At 43.6% G+C, this 14988-nt stretch overlaps 1 protein-coding gene across 2 annotated transcripts in view; it reads right to left on the minus strand.

Moving 5' to 3' along the window:
- PLEKHG4 (pleckstrin homology and RhoGEF domain containing G4) overlaps positions 1 to 14988 on the minus strand; it is a 165290-nt gene that overhangs the window by 81742 nt on the left and 68560 nt on the right. For both annotated transcript variants that reach the window (XM_050923147.1, XM_050923146.1), the window contains 3 exons: positions 14410 to 14526; positions 6210 to 6308; positions 3758 to 3906 (listed from right to left, as the gene is read on the minus strand). In XM_050923147.1, coding sequence (XP_050779104.1) covers positions 3758 to 3906; positions 6210 to 6308; positions 14410 to 14526 — 365 coding nt within the window. The remainder of the gene's footprint in view (positions 1 to 3757; positions 3907 to 6209; positions 6309 to 14409; positions 14527 to 14988) is intronic.

The raw sequence follows: 14988 nt of genomic DNA on the forward strand, positions 1-14988 counted from the left end.
AATTAATCACGATTACAAAAAATGTATTGCGATTAATCACAGCTTTAATCGCACTGTTAAATTTATAAAATATTTCTGATGTTTTTCTACATTTTCAAATACAACAGAAAATACAAAGAGTGCAGTATGCGCTATATTACTTTTATTACAAATATTTGCACTGTAAAAATGATAAACAAAAGAAATAGTATTTTTCAGTTCACTTCATACAAGTACTGAAGTGCAATCTCTTTATCGTGAAAACTCAACTTACAAATGTAGATTTTTTTGATTACATAACTGCACTCAAAAACAAAACATTGTAAAACTTCAGAGCCTACAAGTCCACTCAGTCCTACTTCTTATTCATCCAGTCGCTAAGACAAACAAAGTTGTTTACATTTATGGGAGATGTGCTGCCCGCTTCTTATTTACAATGTCACCTGACAGTGAGAACAGGCATTTGCATGGCACTTTTGTAGCTGGCACTGCAAGGTATTTACATGCCAGATATGCTAAACATTCGTATGCCCCTTCATGCTTTGGCCACCATTCCAGAGGACATGCTGATGATGCTAGTTACAAAAACATCGCATTAATTAAATTTGTGACTGAAGTCCTTGGGGGAGAATTGCATGTCTCTTGCTCTGTGTTTTACCCAATTCTGCCATATATTTCATGTTATGGGAGTCTGAGATGATGACCCAGCACATGTTGTTCATTTTAAGAACACTTTCACTGCTGATTTGACAAAACACAAAGAAGGTATCAATGTGAGATTTCTCAAGATGCTACAGCACTCGACCCAAGATTTAAAAATCTGAAGAGACTTCCAAAATCTGATCGGGATGGGGTATGGAGCATGCTTTCAGAAGTCTTAAAAGAGCAACACTCTGATGCAGAAACTACAGAACCCAAACCACCGAAAAAGAAAATCAACCTTCTGCTGGTGGCATCTGACTCAGATAATGAAAATGAATGTGTGTTGGTCTGCACTGCTTTGGATCGTTATCGAGCAGAATCCATCATCAGCATGGACGCATGTCCACTGGAATGGTGGTTGAAGCATGAAGGGACATATGAATCTTTAGTGCATCTGGCATGTAAATATTTTGCAATGCCAGCTACAACAGTGCCATGAGAACGTCGCTTCTCACTTTCAGGTGACTTTGTAAACAAGAAGCAGGCAGCATTATCTCCTGCAAATGTAAATAAACTTGTTTGTCTAAGCGATTGGCTGAACAAGAAGTAGGACTGAGTGGAGTTGTAAGCTCTAAAGTTTTACATTGTTTTATTTTTGAATGCAGTTTTTTTGTACATAATTCTACATTTGTAAGTTCAACTTTCATGATAAAGAGATTGCACTACAGGACTTGTATTAAGTGAATTGAAAAATATTATTTCTTTTATTTTTACAGTGCAAATATTTATAATAAGTAAATATAAAGTGAGCACTGTACACTTTGTATTCTGTGTTGTAATGGATATCAATATATTTGAAAAAGTGGAGAACATCCAAAAATATTTATATAAATAGTATTCTATTATAGTTTAACAGTGCGATTATTCGCGATTAATTTTTTTAATCGTTTGACAGCCCTGCTTTGAACTAAGCTGGTCTTGAGTAATTTCGTATTGTCTGCAAATTTTGCCATCCCACTGTTTACTCCTTTTTCCAGAGTATGTTGACCAGCACTGGTCCCTGTACAGACCCCCGGGGGACACCACTATTTACCTCTCTCCACTGTGAAAACTGGTCATTTATTCCTACCCTTTGTTTAGTATCTTTTAACCAGTTACTGATCCATGAGAGAACCTTCCTTCTTATCCCATGCCTGCTTATTTTGCTTATGAGCCTTTGGTGAGGGACTTTCTCAAATGCTTTCTGAAAGTCCAAGTACACTGTATCCACTGAAATCACCCCTGCCGTGTTTGTTGACCCCCTCAAAGAATTCTGATTGGTGAGGCACAATTTCCCTTTATAAAAGCCTATGATGCCAAGTAACTTGATTCCTGCCTGCAATCGCCCCATGATGCCAGCCTCCACAGTCCACTTGTTAGATTTTCAAACAAGTACCTTCATGCTTCCTCCTTTGCTGCCCTTCACACTTGGGACGAGCTCCCATAAACATCCACATAACTAACTCATTAACATCTTTAAAACTCTTTGTCATGATGCCTACAAAACATTTGGTTACTATCGTCTCATTAAGCAGCAAAGAATCCTGTGGCACCTTATAGACTAACAGACGTTTTGGAGCATGAGCTTTCGTGGGTGAATACCCACTTCTTCAGATGCATGCATCTGAGGAAGTGGGTATTCACCCACGAAAGCTCATGCTCCAAAACGTCTGTTAGTCTATAAGGTGCCACAGGATTCTTTGCTGCTTTTACAGATCCAGACTAACACGGCTACCCTCTGATACTATCATCTCATTGTTTCCTCCCGCATCTGTTTTGTCTGTATCTAGCTGTTGTCTCTTGTCTTTCACTTTAATTGTAAATTCTTGGGGGCAGGAGGCATGCCTCTGTTCTGTTTGTACAGCACCTAGCACAACAGAGTCCCGGTCCAGGACTTGGGCTCCTAGGTAAGACAGTAATACAGAGAATCTATATGATACGTTTCCAGGACTGTCACTCTGAAGCCTAGAATGTTTGTACTGTCAATAGCAACCAAGAGTCCTGTGGCACCTTATAGACTAAGACGTACTGGAGCATGAGCTTTCGTGGGTGAATACCCAATTCGTCAGACAAATGGAATGGAAATTTCCAGAGGCAGGTATACAGTCAATGTAAAGCATGAAAACAGCACGGTTTGGAGCGCTTTTCCTTCAGAATATTACCAGGTTGTGGCATCACTGGGACTCATGGCCTGTTACTGTCCCATTTTTAAGGTGTCAGCCATTTTGACTTTACGAATTACACTCGTGCGGTGTACAGCTACAATAGGGCATGAATCTGTGCCATGCCAAGAGTCCTAGATCACTGTGACATCAGAGGCAACTCAACTAATGTCAACCCTTACTCTGCAGCTAATCTGCATGCCACAATTTCACTAGTTGCATGAGGGAGACTGCACAGAGCGGATTGCTTGGCCCAACTGTCAAACACAGGGCCACAGCCCAGACTTTCAGCTACTAGTGAACAATAATAATGCAAAAGAGAGGTGCAAATCTGAGAGAACTGCAGCTACTGACATTTGCGCCACAACTGATTTCATGATTCACTCATGCAAGGAACATCACTTATGGGTGCAAACTGCAGCTACAGTCAAGGAGACCAGAGCTCGGCGCAGCACAAAATATACCATTATATATAGGCCAGAAAATCTCTCTGTAAAAGCAGCTGTTTTAGTTTAGTTTGAAGCTGTGTTAATTTAACATATAAACACTGCTGGAATCACCACTTAAGGCAATTTTGTAAGACATTTGTGGTATGCAGATGAAATCCAAGCATAATTCTGGACAGGAGCAGTCCACCCCTGCACAGGAAAGGGTTTGGTTTTAAAATGGAGCTCAGTGTTATCTAGAGGAATCTACCCTGCAGGTCAGTAGGACTTTTAAAGAGACAAGACGGTTCTTGGTATTTGAAAAAAAAAATCAGAAAAAAGTATATTCACCACATTCTTAATTTCTGCTGTTTTCCCCAAACACCCGTCAAAGCGGGAATTGCACGGGGACTTTTTGCTTGTAGAGCTTTTTAACCTTTTCCCACAAACAGTCTCTGTCTGCCTTTGTTTGACTTCCTCTCCTTCTTCCCTGCCTTCCCACGGACTCACCTGTAGTCCTCAGTGACAGTAACACAGGACTCCTCCTTCCTCAGCCTAGCCAGAAGAGCTCCACCTTCCAGCTGCAGTTTAACCAGCCGCGTGTCATCAAGGACGTTCTTCATTAATTGCCTATAATTCCTCAACAAAACACTGGCCTCCTGAGGAGTTAGAAGAGCAAAGCAAATACAGTAATTTAGCTGTTACAATGTACGGGCATTAGCAGAACAAAGAAAACATATCCTGTCCCAATGGTACATCTCAACCCTACCCTTGAAAAGCCTCCTCTCTAAAGGCTGGAGGGGGAAATTCAGTCCCCATTGCCCTTTCAGTCCACCGCCTGTCTGTCCAGGCTGCCAAGAACAATGTTATAGTGGTGTTTTGCTCACAGCGTTCGTTTGACTGATTTGGCTCTACAAAGAGAAGCCTTCCAGCTCATCCTCATTTTGCTACCCAAAGCCATTGCATGATAGCCCATCATCTCCAAGTGATGGACCTCACTGCACCCCAAGTACTGGCAACAGGTTCATCTCTGATGGCACATGGTCAGGGGCGGCTCTAGGTATTTTGCAGCCCCAAGCACGGCAGGCAGGCTGCCTTTGGCGGTTTGCCTGCGGGAGGTTCCCGATCCCGCGGATTTGGCAGCACGCCTGTGCGGGACCAGCAGATCCTCCGCAGGCATGCCACCAAAGGCAACCTGCCTGCCACCCTCGTGGCGACCAGCAGAGCGTCACCGTGGCTTGCCGCCCCAGGCACGTACTTGGCATGCTGGTGCCTGGAGCCGCCCCTGCACATGGTGTTGGTGGATGCGCATGCAGGAGGAGGAAAGATCTGGTACAGCATCTTTCACACTCTCTGCTGGAGGACAGGATGCCTGGCAGTACATTTTAGCTGCTTGCACAATGACAAGGTTACATAATTGGTATAACTCATGTGTACCTTGAAAATACATTTTGGGCTTAGTAAGAGAAAGCTATCACTGCAGAGTCATACTGATGTAGGGCTTTTTACAGCTGCAGAATTACACTCGAGAGAAGGAGGGAGATTTTTTCAGTGTCCATTTTACCAGCGTCAAACCCCACAAGCTCTTGTACAAACAAGCCTTAGAAGAGGCTGCCTCCTAGGCAGGATTTTGCAATTTTAGATGTCAACCGCCATGACAATAAATCTTGGGAACAAGTGACAGGCACAGTGCTGTAATTAAAGGCTCTTTGTTTCACGTTTGCCTTCTGGCAAGGCCTGATCTTTCCTCACTCTAAACTAGCTTCCATTTGACTGGCATGGTTAATTGAAAATCTAAGCTATTGAATGGTAACTGCAGAGAGAACAATTTGTCCTGTTCTCCTTGCCTTCCTTTTATCGTACTCCTGCCACCCCCTCTCTCTGTGCTTGAAAGCACAGACTGGAAAGGATATGGACTGTACGGCACTGCTTTCTTTCCCACTGAAATCAATATCTCATCAGTTAACTCCTTTCCTCTGGTCAGGCAGCAGGCTCTTCAGAAAGACCAATGAGATGACACCCCTCAGAACAATGCCCTTCCCTGAGGGGTTTCTAATAATGATAGCACCAAGGCACTTATTGCAGACAAATCAGTACTCTCTTTGGACATGAAGATGGTCATCAGAGACTCACTTTACTCAAATGTATGAACCTTTAACAGCTAGAAATCCCATTACAAACCACACTGGCATATCATCGCAAAGCTGATTGAGTGGAAATCTCCCCCAGCACTGGGACAATGACAAGGTTACATAGATGGGAGTAATACCAACTAACTCGTGGCCAGACACCAGACTGGGTCTGCTTATTGTAACAGGGAAAAGAACAATAAGAATGAGCTTTTAAGCAAAAGTGCATCCAGAGAGGAATGAAAAGAAAGCTAGAAATTAACCCTGGAAAAGCCTTCATGATGCTCCACTGCTGGGTTTCTCTCTTTCTTCCATGTCCTCTTCCATGGCAGCATGGAGATCTTAGTCTCTTTTGGCATTTCCTTTTCACAACACTGGATTTTGTCTCTATATGCGTCTAGTCTCGCCCAGTTCTTTTCTGTACTTGTTCTCGTTAGAAATCTGAGCCCCAGAACAAACATTACAATAGCCAGCTCACTGCTAGAGAGGGAGGGGCCTCGGATTAGGGCCAGGATGCAGAGAGCTAACCTATGTCAATGTGACTTTACTTTGATGGTAAAATTTAATTGCTCTTTTTAATCCATTTTTCTCTAATCCAGATATGAAGTCCCATCTTCCCAATCTCCATACAAACACTTAGCCATTTGGACACCAGTTGTTTAACTTTAAGATCTTTGCTCTGCCCTAATTTATTGAGAATTTGAGTATTCATTTTTTTTAAAATGCAGCATTTAGCATGAGCTGCCATTATAGCATTAAAATTTCAGCCTGGCAGCCCCTGTCTAGCATCCTGCTTGTTGTGCCTTTGTCTGGCACTAGAAGACAACACTTACCTCAGCTCTTTCTGGTAATCTACAGGACTCCACCCTCTGAATGGCCCCATGCAGGAAAGCACAAGCACCCTGACATCCTTGTAGCAAATGCTCCAGTTTCTGAAGGGGAAAGGAACAAGGCAGGGGTTACTGTCAGCATGGTTTTCTTCGAGGCAGACGAGAAATAGCAGCTTGCAGGGAGCTCTAGGGAGTGGTGGAAATCTCGAGTGGAGCAATGGCATGGTGTATGATGGGTTCAGGGCTCTCTGTGAAACTTATGAATTCCGGTTCATACGACAAAGTTGCTCTTATGAAAACTGTTGGATCATGGAAAGCTGGGCTAAAAGACTCCAAGAGGAAGAAGCAACCCAACAAGTATAATCCTCATGAGTCAGAGGACCCTGCCTGCCTTCCTGAACCACCAATGGTCCCCCAGGACTCCCCAGAGAAGGGCAAGCTATTGAGGGGCACTGCAGTTAGGGTTGGTTGTGCTGTATATGAGCTGTACTGCTTGTGCTTTAGCTGTCAAGTAAGTGAGCAATGATGCTAGATTCCGGTGAGAAGTCTCTGTCTGTTATATGCCCCATGCCTCCAGCAACATTTCAGCAGTAACCCAGGAGGCTCACTCCTTCGTTGTGTTAAACTATGGGGGAGTCTGAAGGGTCAGCAGTGAACCAAGGGTTGAGCAGCAAGTTCTCAGTGCGGGGTGACAGATACAGGGTCTGCACCCTGAGGCTGTGCCTATGGACCCCAAAGACTGGGGCAATGGTTGGGCTCCATTTAGGCTCCAGAGGTTTAAAACACCCAGGATCCAGAGGCTTGGGTTCCCTCACAGCAGTCCAGTGGTAGCCAGGAGGGGGTGTTCGAATGGGACCTGTGACAGCATGGTATTAGAGAGACAAGGTGGGTGAGGTAATATCTTCAGGTCAGACCTGGAGATCTCCGTGTAACAGATTCATAGAGTCTAGGAGTGGAAGGGATCTCGAGAGGTCATCGAGTCCAGTCCCCTGCCCTCGTGGCAGGACCAAATACTGTCTAGACCATCCCAGACAGACATTTATCTAACCTACTCTTAAATATCTCCAGAGACGGAGATTCCACAACCTCCCTAGGCAATTTATTCCAGTGCTTAACCACCCTGACAGTTAGGAACTTTTTCCTAATGTCCAACCTATATCTCCCTTGCTGCAGTTTAAGCCCATTGCTTCTTGTTCTATCATTTAGAGGCTAAGGTGAACAAGTTTTCTCCCTCCTCCTTATGACATCCTTTTAGATACCTGAAAACTGCTATCATGTCCCCTCTCAGTCTTCTCTTTTCCAAACTAAACAAACCCAATTTTTTCAGTCTTCCTTCGCAGGTCATGTTCTCAAGACCTTTAATCATTCTTGTTGCTCTTCTCTGGACCCTCTCCAATTTCTCCACAGCTTTCTTGAAATGCGGTGCCCAGAACTGGACATAATACTCCAATTGAGGCCTGACCAGCGCAGAGTAGAGTGGAAGAATGACTTCTCGCGTCTTGCTCACAACACACCTGTTAATGCATCCCAGAATCACATTTGCTTTTTTTGCAACAGCATCACACTGTTGACTCATATTTAGCTTGTGGTCCACTATAATCCCTAGATCCCTTTCTGCCGTACTCCTTCCTAGACAGTCTCTTCCCATTCTGTATGTGTGAAACTGATTTTTCCTTCCTAAGTGGAGCACTTTGCATTTGTCTTTATTAAACTTCATCCAGTTTACCTCAGACCATTTCTCCAATTTGTCCAGATCATTCTGAATTATGACCCTGTCCTCCAAAGCAGTTGCAATCCCTCCCAGTTTGGTATCACCTGCAAACTTAATAAGCGTACTTTCTATGCCAATATCTAAGTCATTGATGAAGATATTGAACAGAGCCGGTCCCAAAACAGACCCCTGCGGGACCCCACTTGTTACACCTTTCCAGCAGGATTGGGAACCATTAACAACTACTCTCTGAGTACAGTTATCCAGCCAGTTATGCACCCACCTTATAGTAGCCCCATCTAAATTGTATTTGCCTAGTTTATCGATAAGAATATCATGCGAGACCATATCAAATGCCTTACTAAAGTCTAGGCGTACCACATCCATCGCTTCTCTCTTATCCACAAGACTCGTTATCCTATCAAAGAAAGCTATCAGATTGGTTTGACACAATTTGTTCTTTACAAATCCATGCTGGTTATTCCCTATCACCTTACCACCTTCCAAGTGTTTGCAGATGATTTCCTTAATTACTTGCTCCATTATCTTCCCTGGCACAGAAGTTAAACTAACTGGTCTGTAGTTTCCTGGGTTGTTTTTATTTCCCTTTTTTATAGATGGACACTATATTTGCCCTTTTCCAGTCTTCTGGAATCTCTCCCGTCTCCCATGATTTTCCAAAGATAATAGCTAGAGGCTCAGATACCTCCTCTATTAGCTCCTTGAGTATTCTAGGATGCATTTCATCAGGCCCTAATCTTGAAAGCTTGTCTCTCTCACCAACAGAAATTGATCCAATAGAAGATATTATCTCACCCATCTTGTCTCTCTAGTGTCCTGGGACCAACATGGCTACAACACCACATACAAGTAAGGTATTAAGCTTTTCATGTCTTGAGTATGGGATGGCCGCATTAGCCACAAGTGACCAAACCAGGAATTGAAATAGGTCATCCCACAGCAGGTCCAATACAAACCTAATTTATTCCCACCCCAAGCTACTATGGATTTTGTTTGTGCCACGGTTTAGAGAAGAGGGATTTTAGTAACATTCTTTTAAGATCTGGATTTGTTTCAGAATGAATAGTTTTCATATCCTTCCACTGGGAAAGCTAAATTGCCTCAGTTATAATGTATGGACCCTGGAGTGATAGAAAAAATAGAATACACATTTAAGACTTCTATACAAGTCGTAAGTTAGCTATTCTACACATCAGGGTGATACAATTTTAAGGTCTGACATCTGGCAAACTTCCAGAACTAGATTCAAATGATTTATACCATAGAAAACCTGCATTCTCAGCTCTCCTCTGGGACAATGGTGGTTCATGAGATATTGCCCCTTAAAAGTGTCATTGATCCAGGTCTGAATACTGTTGTCGTCAGCCTATAACCAGTGAAAACTGGGGGCAAATTCCACATTCACAGGCAGATTCTTATTTTTGTAAAGAATGAGGACCTGTTTGAAGCTGCTCCCAGGTTTGGAATGTTGTGAGCAGCCCCGCTGGAGATGGAGACGGATTAGTGAGCAGGAAGCAGGTGAGCTCATCAGAGATGTTAAATAAATAGTGTTTGACATGTGGTTGCAGAGCTACAGACATTTATCACTTGGGTCATGGTCACATTCAGTGCATCGATTAGCAGCTCTGTGCCGTCAAATTCCTTCATGAACTCCCCCCTCAGCTACAGCTTTGGGAAAGATATTGACTTAAAATGTAAGAAATGTGAAACAAGAGGTGGCCCTGAAATCCTGTATTCTTCCCCAGAGTCTTTATTTATTTCCAGGTATTTCCCTAGCTACTCCTCACTATGTCTCATACCCAAAGCGTTCTTGGAACTTACTGGGGACAATTTTCTGTTTCAGAAGGTGGAGGAGATCATGAGGGAGACAACTATTTTAGACATGCTTCTAACAGGGAGGAATTGGTGGGGAATCTGAAGGTAGAAGACAATTTGAATGAAAGTGATCATGAAATAATAGATTTCATCCTTCTAAGGAAAGGAAGGAGTGAGAGCAGTAGAATAAGGACAATGGACTTAAAAAAACCAACAGACTAACAAACTCAGAGATCTGGTAGGAACAGTCCTATGGGAAGAAAATCTGAGAGATAAAGAAGTTCAAGAGAGCTAGAAATTTCTCAGAAAGACAATATTAAAGGCACAAGAGCAAATTATCCCAACACAAAGGATAGGAAGGATAGTAAGAGGCCAATATGGCTCCATCAGGAGCTCTTTAGTGACCTGAAAATCAAAAAGGAATCCTACAAAAAGTGGTAACATGGACAAGTTGCTGAAGAGGAGTATAAAGAATAGCACAAACATGTAGGGACAAAATCAGAAAGGCCAAGGCACAAAATGAGTTACACCTAGCAAGAGAAATAAAAGGTAATAAGAAAAGTGTATTTCTCTTGCTCCTAATGTATTTAAATAACAAGGAAAGGAGTCCTCTCCAAAGCAGGGAAGAAGAGTTAATAACTGATAAAAATCAAGATGGCCGAGGTGTTTAATATTCTAGTCTGTAATTTTCACTCCATACATCGGAAGAAGTGAGGTTTTTTACCCACGAAAGCTTATGCCCAAATAAATCTGTTAGTCTTTAAGGTGCCACGGGACTCCTTGTTGTTTTTGTGGATACAAACTAACACAGCTACCCCTGATATTTTGATAAGGCTTTGGATACAGCCCCACATGACATTTTCATAATGAAACTAGAGAAATTTGTTCTACAAGAAATTACTATAATGTGGGAATGTTCTCAATGGCTCGCTGTCAAACTGGGAGGGTGTATCTAGTGGGATCCTGCAGGGGTCAGTCCTGGGTCCAGAACCATTCAACATTTTCACTCATAACTGGCATAATAGAGTGGAGAGTGTGCTTATCAAACCTGCAGACGATGCCAAGCTGGGAGGGAACTTTGGAGGTCAGCGTTAGAATTCAAAACAACCCTGACAATTTAGAGAACTGGTCTGAAAGCACGGGATGAAATTCAATAAAGACAAGTGCACAGTTCTGCATGCAGGAAGAAAAACAAAATCAAAAGCACAATTACAGAGCAGGGAGTAAGGGGCTGGTGGTGGCACTGCTGTAAAGGTTCTGGGGGTTATTTTGGATCGCAAATTCAGTATGCAGTTGCAAAAAAAGATGAATATCATTCTGGCATAGATGGAGAGGAGTGTTGTACATTGTGACGTTGCACCCCATAATGCTTTATAGAAATATGCTTATGAATGTAAATATGACATAACTGGAATATGTTTGATGATACATATGCCATGTAACATCTCAGTAACATATCTACTGAATGTATTCATCCTATTTGTATGCATGCATCATTTATATATATATATTTTATAATGCTCTATGCTTGAATTTAAAGTGTTTGCTGTAGAAAGCACCTAAGGCAGATTTGGTCAACATAGCGTAAAGAGATTATTCAAGTAATTGGAAGTACTTGGCCAATGAAAGACCTTGATAGACACCAATCCACACCTGAGCTTTCCTGGGAACGTTCAGGCTAACATGGTGTCGGTCTGTAAAGAACTGAGTCATGCATGGACATGTGACTTGCCCATGTGATTCCAGAACTCTATCTTGTAGCTCTAATTCTACACAGGGGAGAGAGGGGTGTCCACCCACAAGAGGGAGGCTACATAAGCCCCTGAGAAACCCCTCCATTTTGTCTTCAGCTAGCTCAAGAGACAGCCTCTCCACCCCAAAAGATGCCTGAAAGAAACTGGAATAAAGGACACTAACTACAGGGATGAGAGTGATTGCTGGACCCAGACTAGAAGGAGGCTAGTCAGTCAAAGAAGCTTTATTTAGTTTCCTACTGTGTTAGGCTTAGACTTGCGTGTTTTATTTTATTAGTAGTAGTAGTAGTAATTCACTTTGTTCTGTCTGTTACTACTTGGAACCACTTAAATCCTACTTTCTGTATTTAATAAAATCACTTTTTACTTATTAATTAACCAGGGGCTGTATTAATACCTGAGTGGGGGAGAACAGTTGTGCATCTCTCTCCATCAGTGTTATAGAGGGCGAACAATTTATGAGTTTACCCTGTATAAGCTTTATATAGGGTAAAACAGAATTTTTGGGGGGTTGGACCCCATTGGGAGCTGGGTATCTGAGTGCTGGAGACAGGACCATTTCTTAAGTTGTTTTCAGTTAAGCCTGCAGCTTGTGGGGGACGTGGTTCAGACTTGGATCTGTGTTTATAGCAGGCTAGCGTGTCTGGCTCAATCATGGCAGGGTACTGAAGTTCCAAGCTGGCAGGGAAAACGGGCTCAGAGGTAGTCTAGGCACATCAGGTGGCAGTCCCACAGGGGTTTCTGTGAACCAACCCGTGACATATGTAAGACCTAGGAGATAATTATATGACGCTACTTGGCATTGGTGAGGCCTCAGCTGGAGTACTGTGTCCAATTCTGGGCACCACACATGTACAAATTAAGAGTCCAGAGGAGAGTAACAAAAATGAGAAAAGGTTCAGAAAACCTGATTTCTGAGGAAAGGGTAAAATAAAACTGGGCATGTTTAGTCTTGAGGAAAGAAGACTGAGGGTGGATCTAGTAACAGCCTTCAAATATGCTAAGGACTATTACAAAGAGGATAGTGACCAATTGTTCTCCATGTCTACTGAAGGTAGGACAAGACGGAATGGGTTTAATCTGCAGCAAGGCAGATTTGGATACTAGAAAAAACTTTCTAACTCTCAGGGCAGTTAAGCTCTGGAACAGGGCAGCTGTGGAATCCCCATCATTGGTGGTTTTAAGAACAGGTTGGACAAACACCTGCCAGGGACAGTCTAGGTTTAATTGGCTCAGCCACCGTGCATGGGGCAGAACTAGACGACCTCTCGAGGGCCCTTCCAGCCCTACAGTTCCATGATTTCATGATTCTATATGGCGAGGGAAGAGAACTTTAATGATGATGTTTCTGATTGCCTTATATTTGAAGTAAGTTGAAATGAAGAGAGACAGCCTCAGAGACACAGCAATATCATCTGTGACATCTTGATAGACAGCTCAGCATTTAGGCATTGCTACATTGTGCCCTAACCAATAACATCAGGGCAGAAACAAGGCTGAAACCCGTGGAAGCAGAAACCATGAAATTGGTGCCATCCCAAACACAGTTCGGCAAATCAAACGCAAATGGAGACACTGCCCGTTTGTGCACGCTGCCGATGATCCTTGCAGGGAGTCGCAGATGAAAGGAAATGAACCCCCCCATACCTGAAAGTGCTGAATCACACCTAACGGTACTACGACAGATGTGGCTCTTATTGATACAGGAATACCCTGAAGCATGTGGCACAAAGGAACTGAAGCTCCTTGATTGGCTTCTGAGGTGGAATGTGGTGGCAAGTTTGGTACAATCTGTAAATCACCAGTGCTGGAGGACAGGGGTGTTCTCAGCCAATTCAGGCATTTCCTCCAAGAACTCCAGCACCTGCATTCTAAAGCTTTACAAATGCCAGGAGCATAGTCCTCAATGGGCAGTTTTTTATATATTCCAGGAAATCTGGCTCCAAAATAACAGAATTCTAACTAATTCTGATCACTTTGAAATGTTTATTATTCAAATTATTATTTGTTAAGTGGTGACATTATTCTAATCACTGATGAATGAGACAAACTTCAAGAGAGTTCCTGCCCTGGAGACCTGGGAGTGTACAAGAAGGAAGGAGTCTGTCTCCCCTCCCCGCAGAGGGCTGCAATGATCCTGCTCCCTCCTGTCAGGGTCAGGCCGTGGGCGGCCCATGTGCCCTGGTCAGCTGCTAAGTTGCGATTGAGAGAGAAGTCGCAGGCTCAGGATCCCGGGAAGTCGGGATCAGGCACCAAGCTACAGACAGCAGTCAAATAGCAAAGGCAAGGACAAACCAGGGCCAGAAGCTGGAGTCTGGGGTTTATAGCAAGCAAGGCCCGGAGCAGAAGCAGGCAAGCAGTCAGTTTTGTTGCTCAGACAGCTCCCTATCACGGCTTATATACTAGTACTGGCCAACCAGTGGGCAGTGAGGGGCCGCCACTCAGGCCCTGCCACGTCTAGCTTCACAGGGTCCTCTTGTGGCTGCCTAACCTAAGCCTCTAGTGGCAATGCGGAGGCATCAATAGCCCAGTTCCTCCCAGGGTCTAGCCCTGCAGATTCTCACGCATCCACTGCTCCCTCTGGCAATTACATTCTTAAACATACACAAATTAAGACATTCAAGGTTATGGTTCCCATAGCCATGCTGATCTGGACACTTGGCACATCATCAACACCAACACGAGACAAATACGGCCATGCAGACATGCACAGTGCAGATGAGACATGGCTATCAGGGGAACCGGAACTTCACCTCTCCCGTCTTTGGTAAGTTTCATATTTATTTGCTGCTAGATCTTGCACTAACCCAGTTAATTATAAGTTTCTCCTCTACGGTGTATGGGAAATCTGGCCATAATCCTAGAAGCAGCAAATTTAAAGACTGTTTCACATCTCACTCACCATGCGAAAGCTTAACCAGTCCCGATGGCAGTAAGGGAAGGCTCCATCCAATTCCAGTGGCAGCTGTGTGCTGTCTATGTGCTTGTGGAGGGACTTCATTGAGGGGAGAAGTTCAATCTGAGAAGAAAAAAAAGCACATCTGCATCACGTCTGCCTGCAGAAAGGAGCACTGACGAGTCGAGAGTGTCATGTCTACACTGCCAGAAAAGGAATGTTCTTAGCTTGGGTTAGATAACATGCATTGAAACAGCAGTGAAGACACAGCATCTCAGCTTTTAACTCAGTTTAGTAGCTCGAGTTCAACCCCAGGCTTCCCTTTTAGGCATCAGCTGAGGATAAAAGCCGAGTTGCTCTTGTCTTCAGTGCTATTTTAACCTGAGTTAGAACAGAAGAACGGCCATACTGGGTCAGATCAAAGTGGCCAATGCCAGGTGCTTCAGAGGGAATGAACAGAACAGGGAATCATCAAGTGATCCATCCCCTGTCACCCAATCCCAGCTTCTGGCAAACGGAGGCTAGAGACACCATCCCTGCCCATCCTGGCTAATAGCCATTGATGGTTGGCTAACCTGAGTCAAG

The sequence above is a fragment of the Gopherus flavomarginatus genome, chromosome 14 (genome assembly GCF_025201925.1).
Source record: "Gopherus flavomarginatus isolate rGopFla2 chromosome 14, rGopFla2.mat.asm, whole genome shotgun sequence".
In the NCBI taxonomy this organism is placed as follows: Eukaryota; Metazoa; Chordata; order Testudines; family Testudinidae; genus Gopherus; species Gopherus flavomarginatus.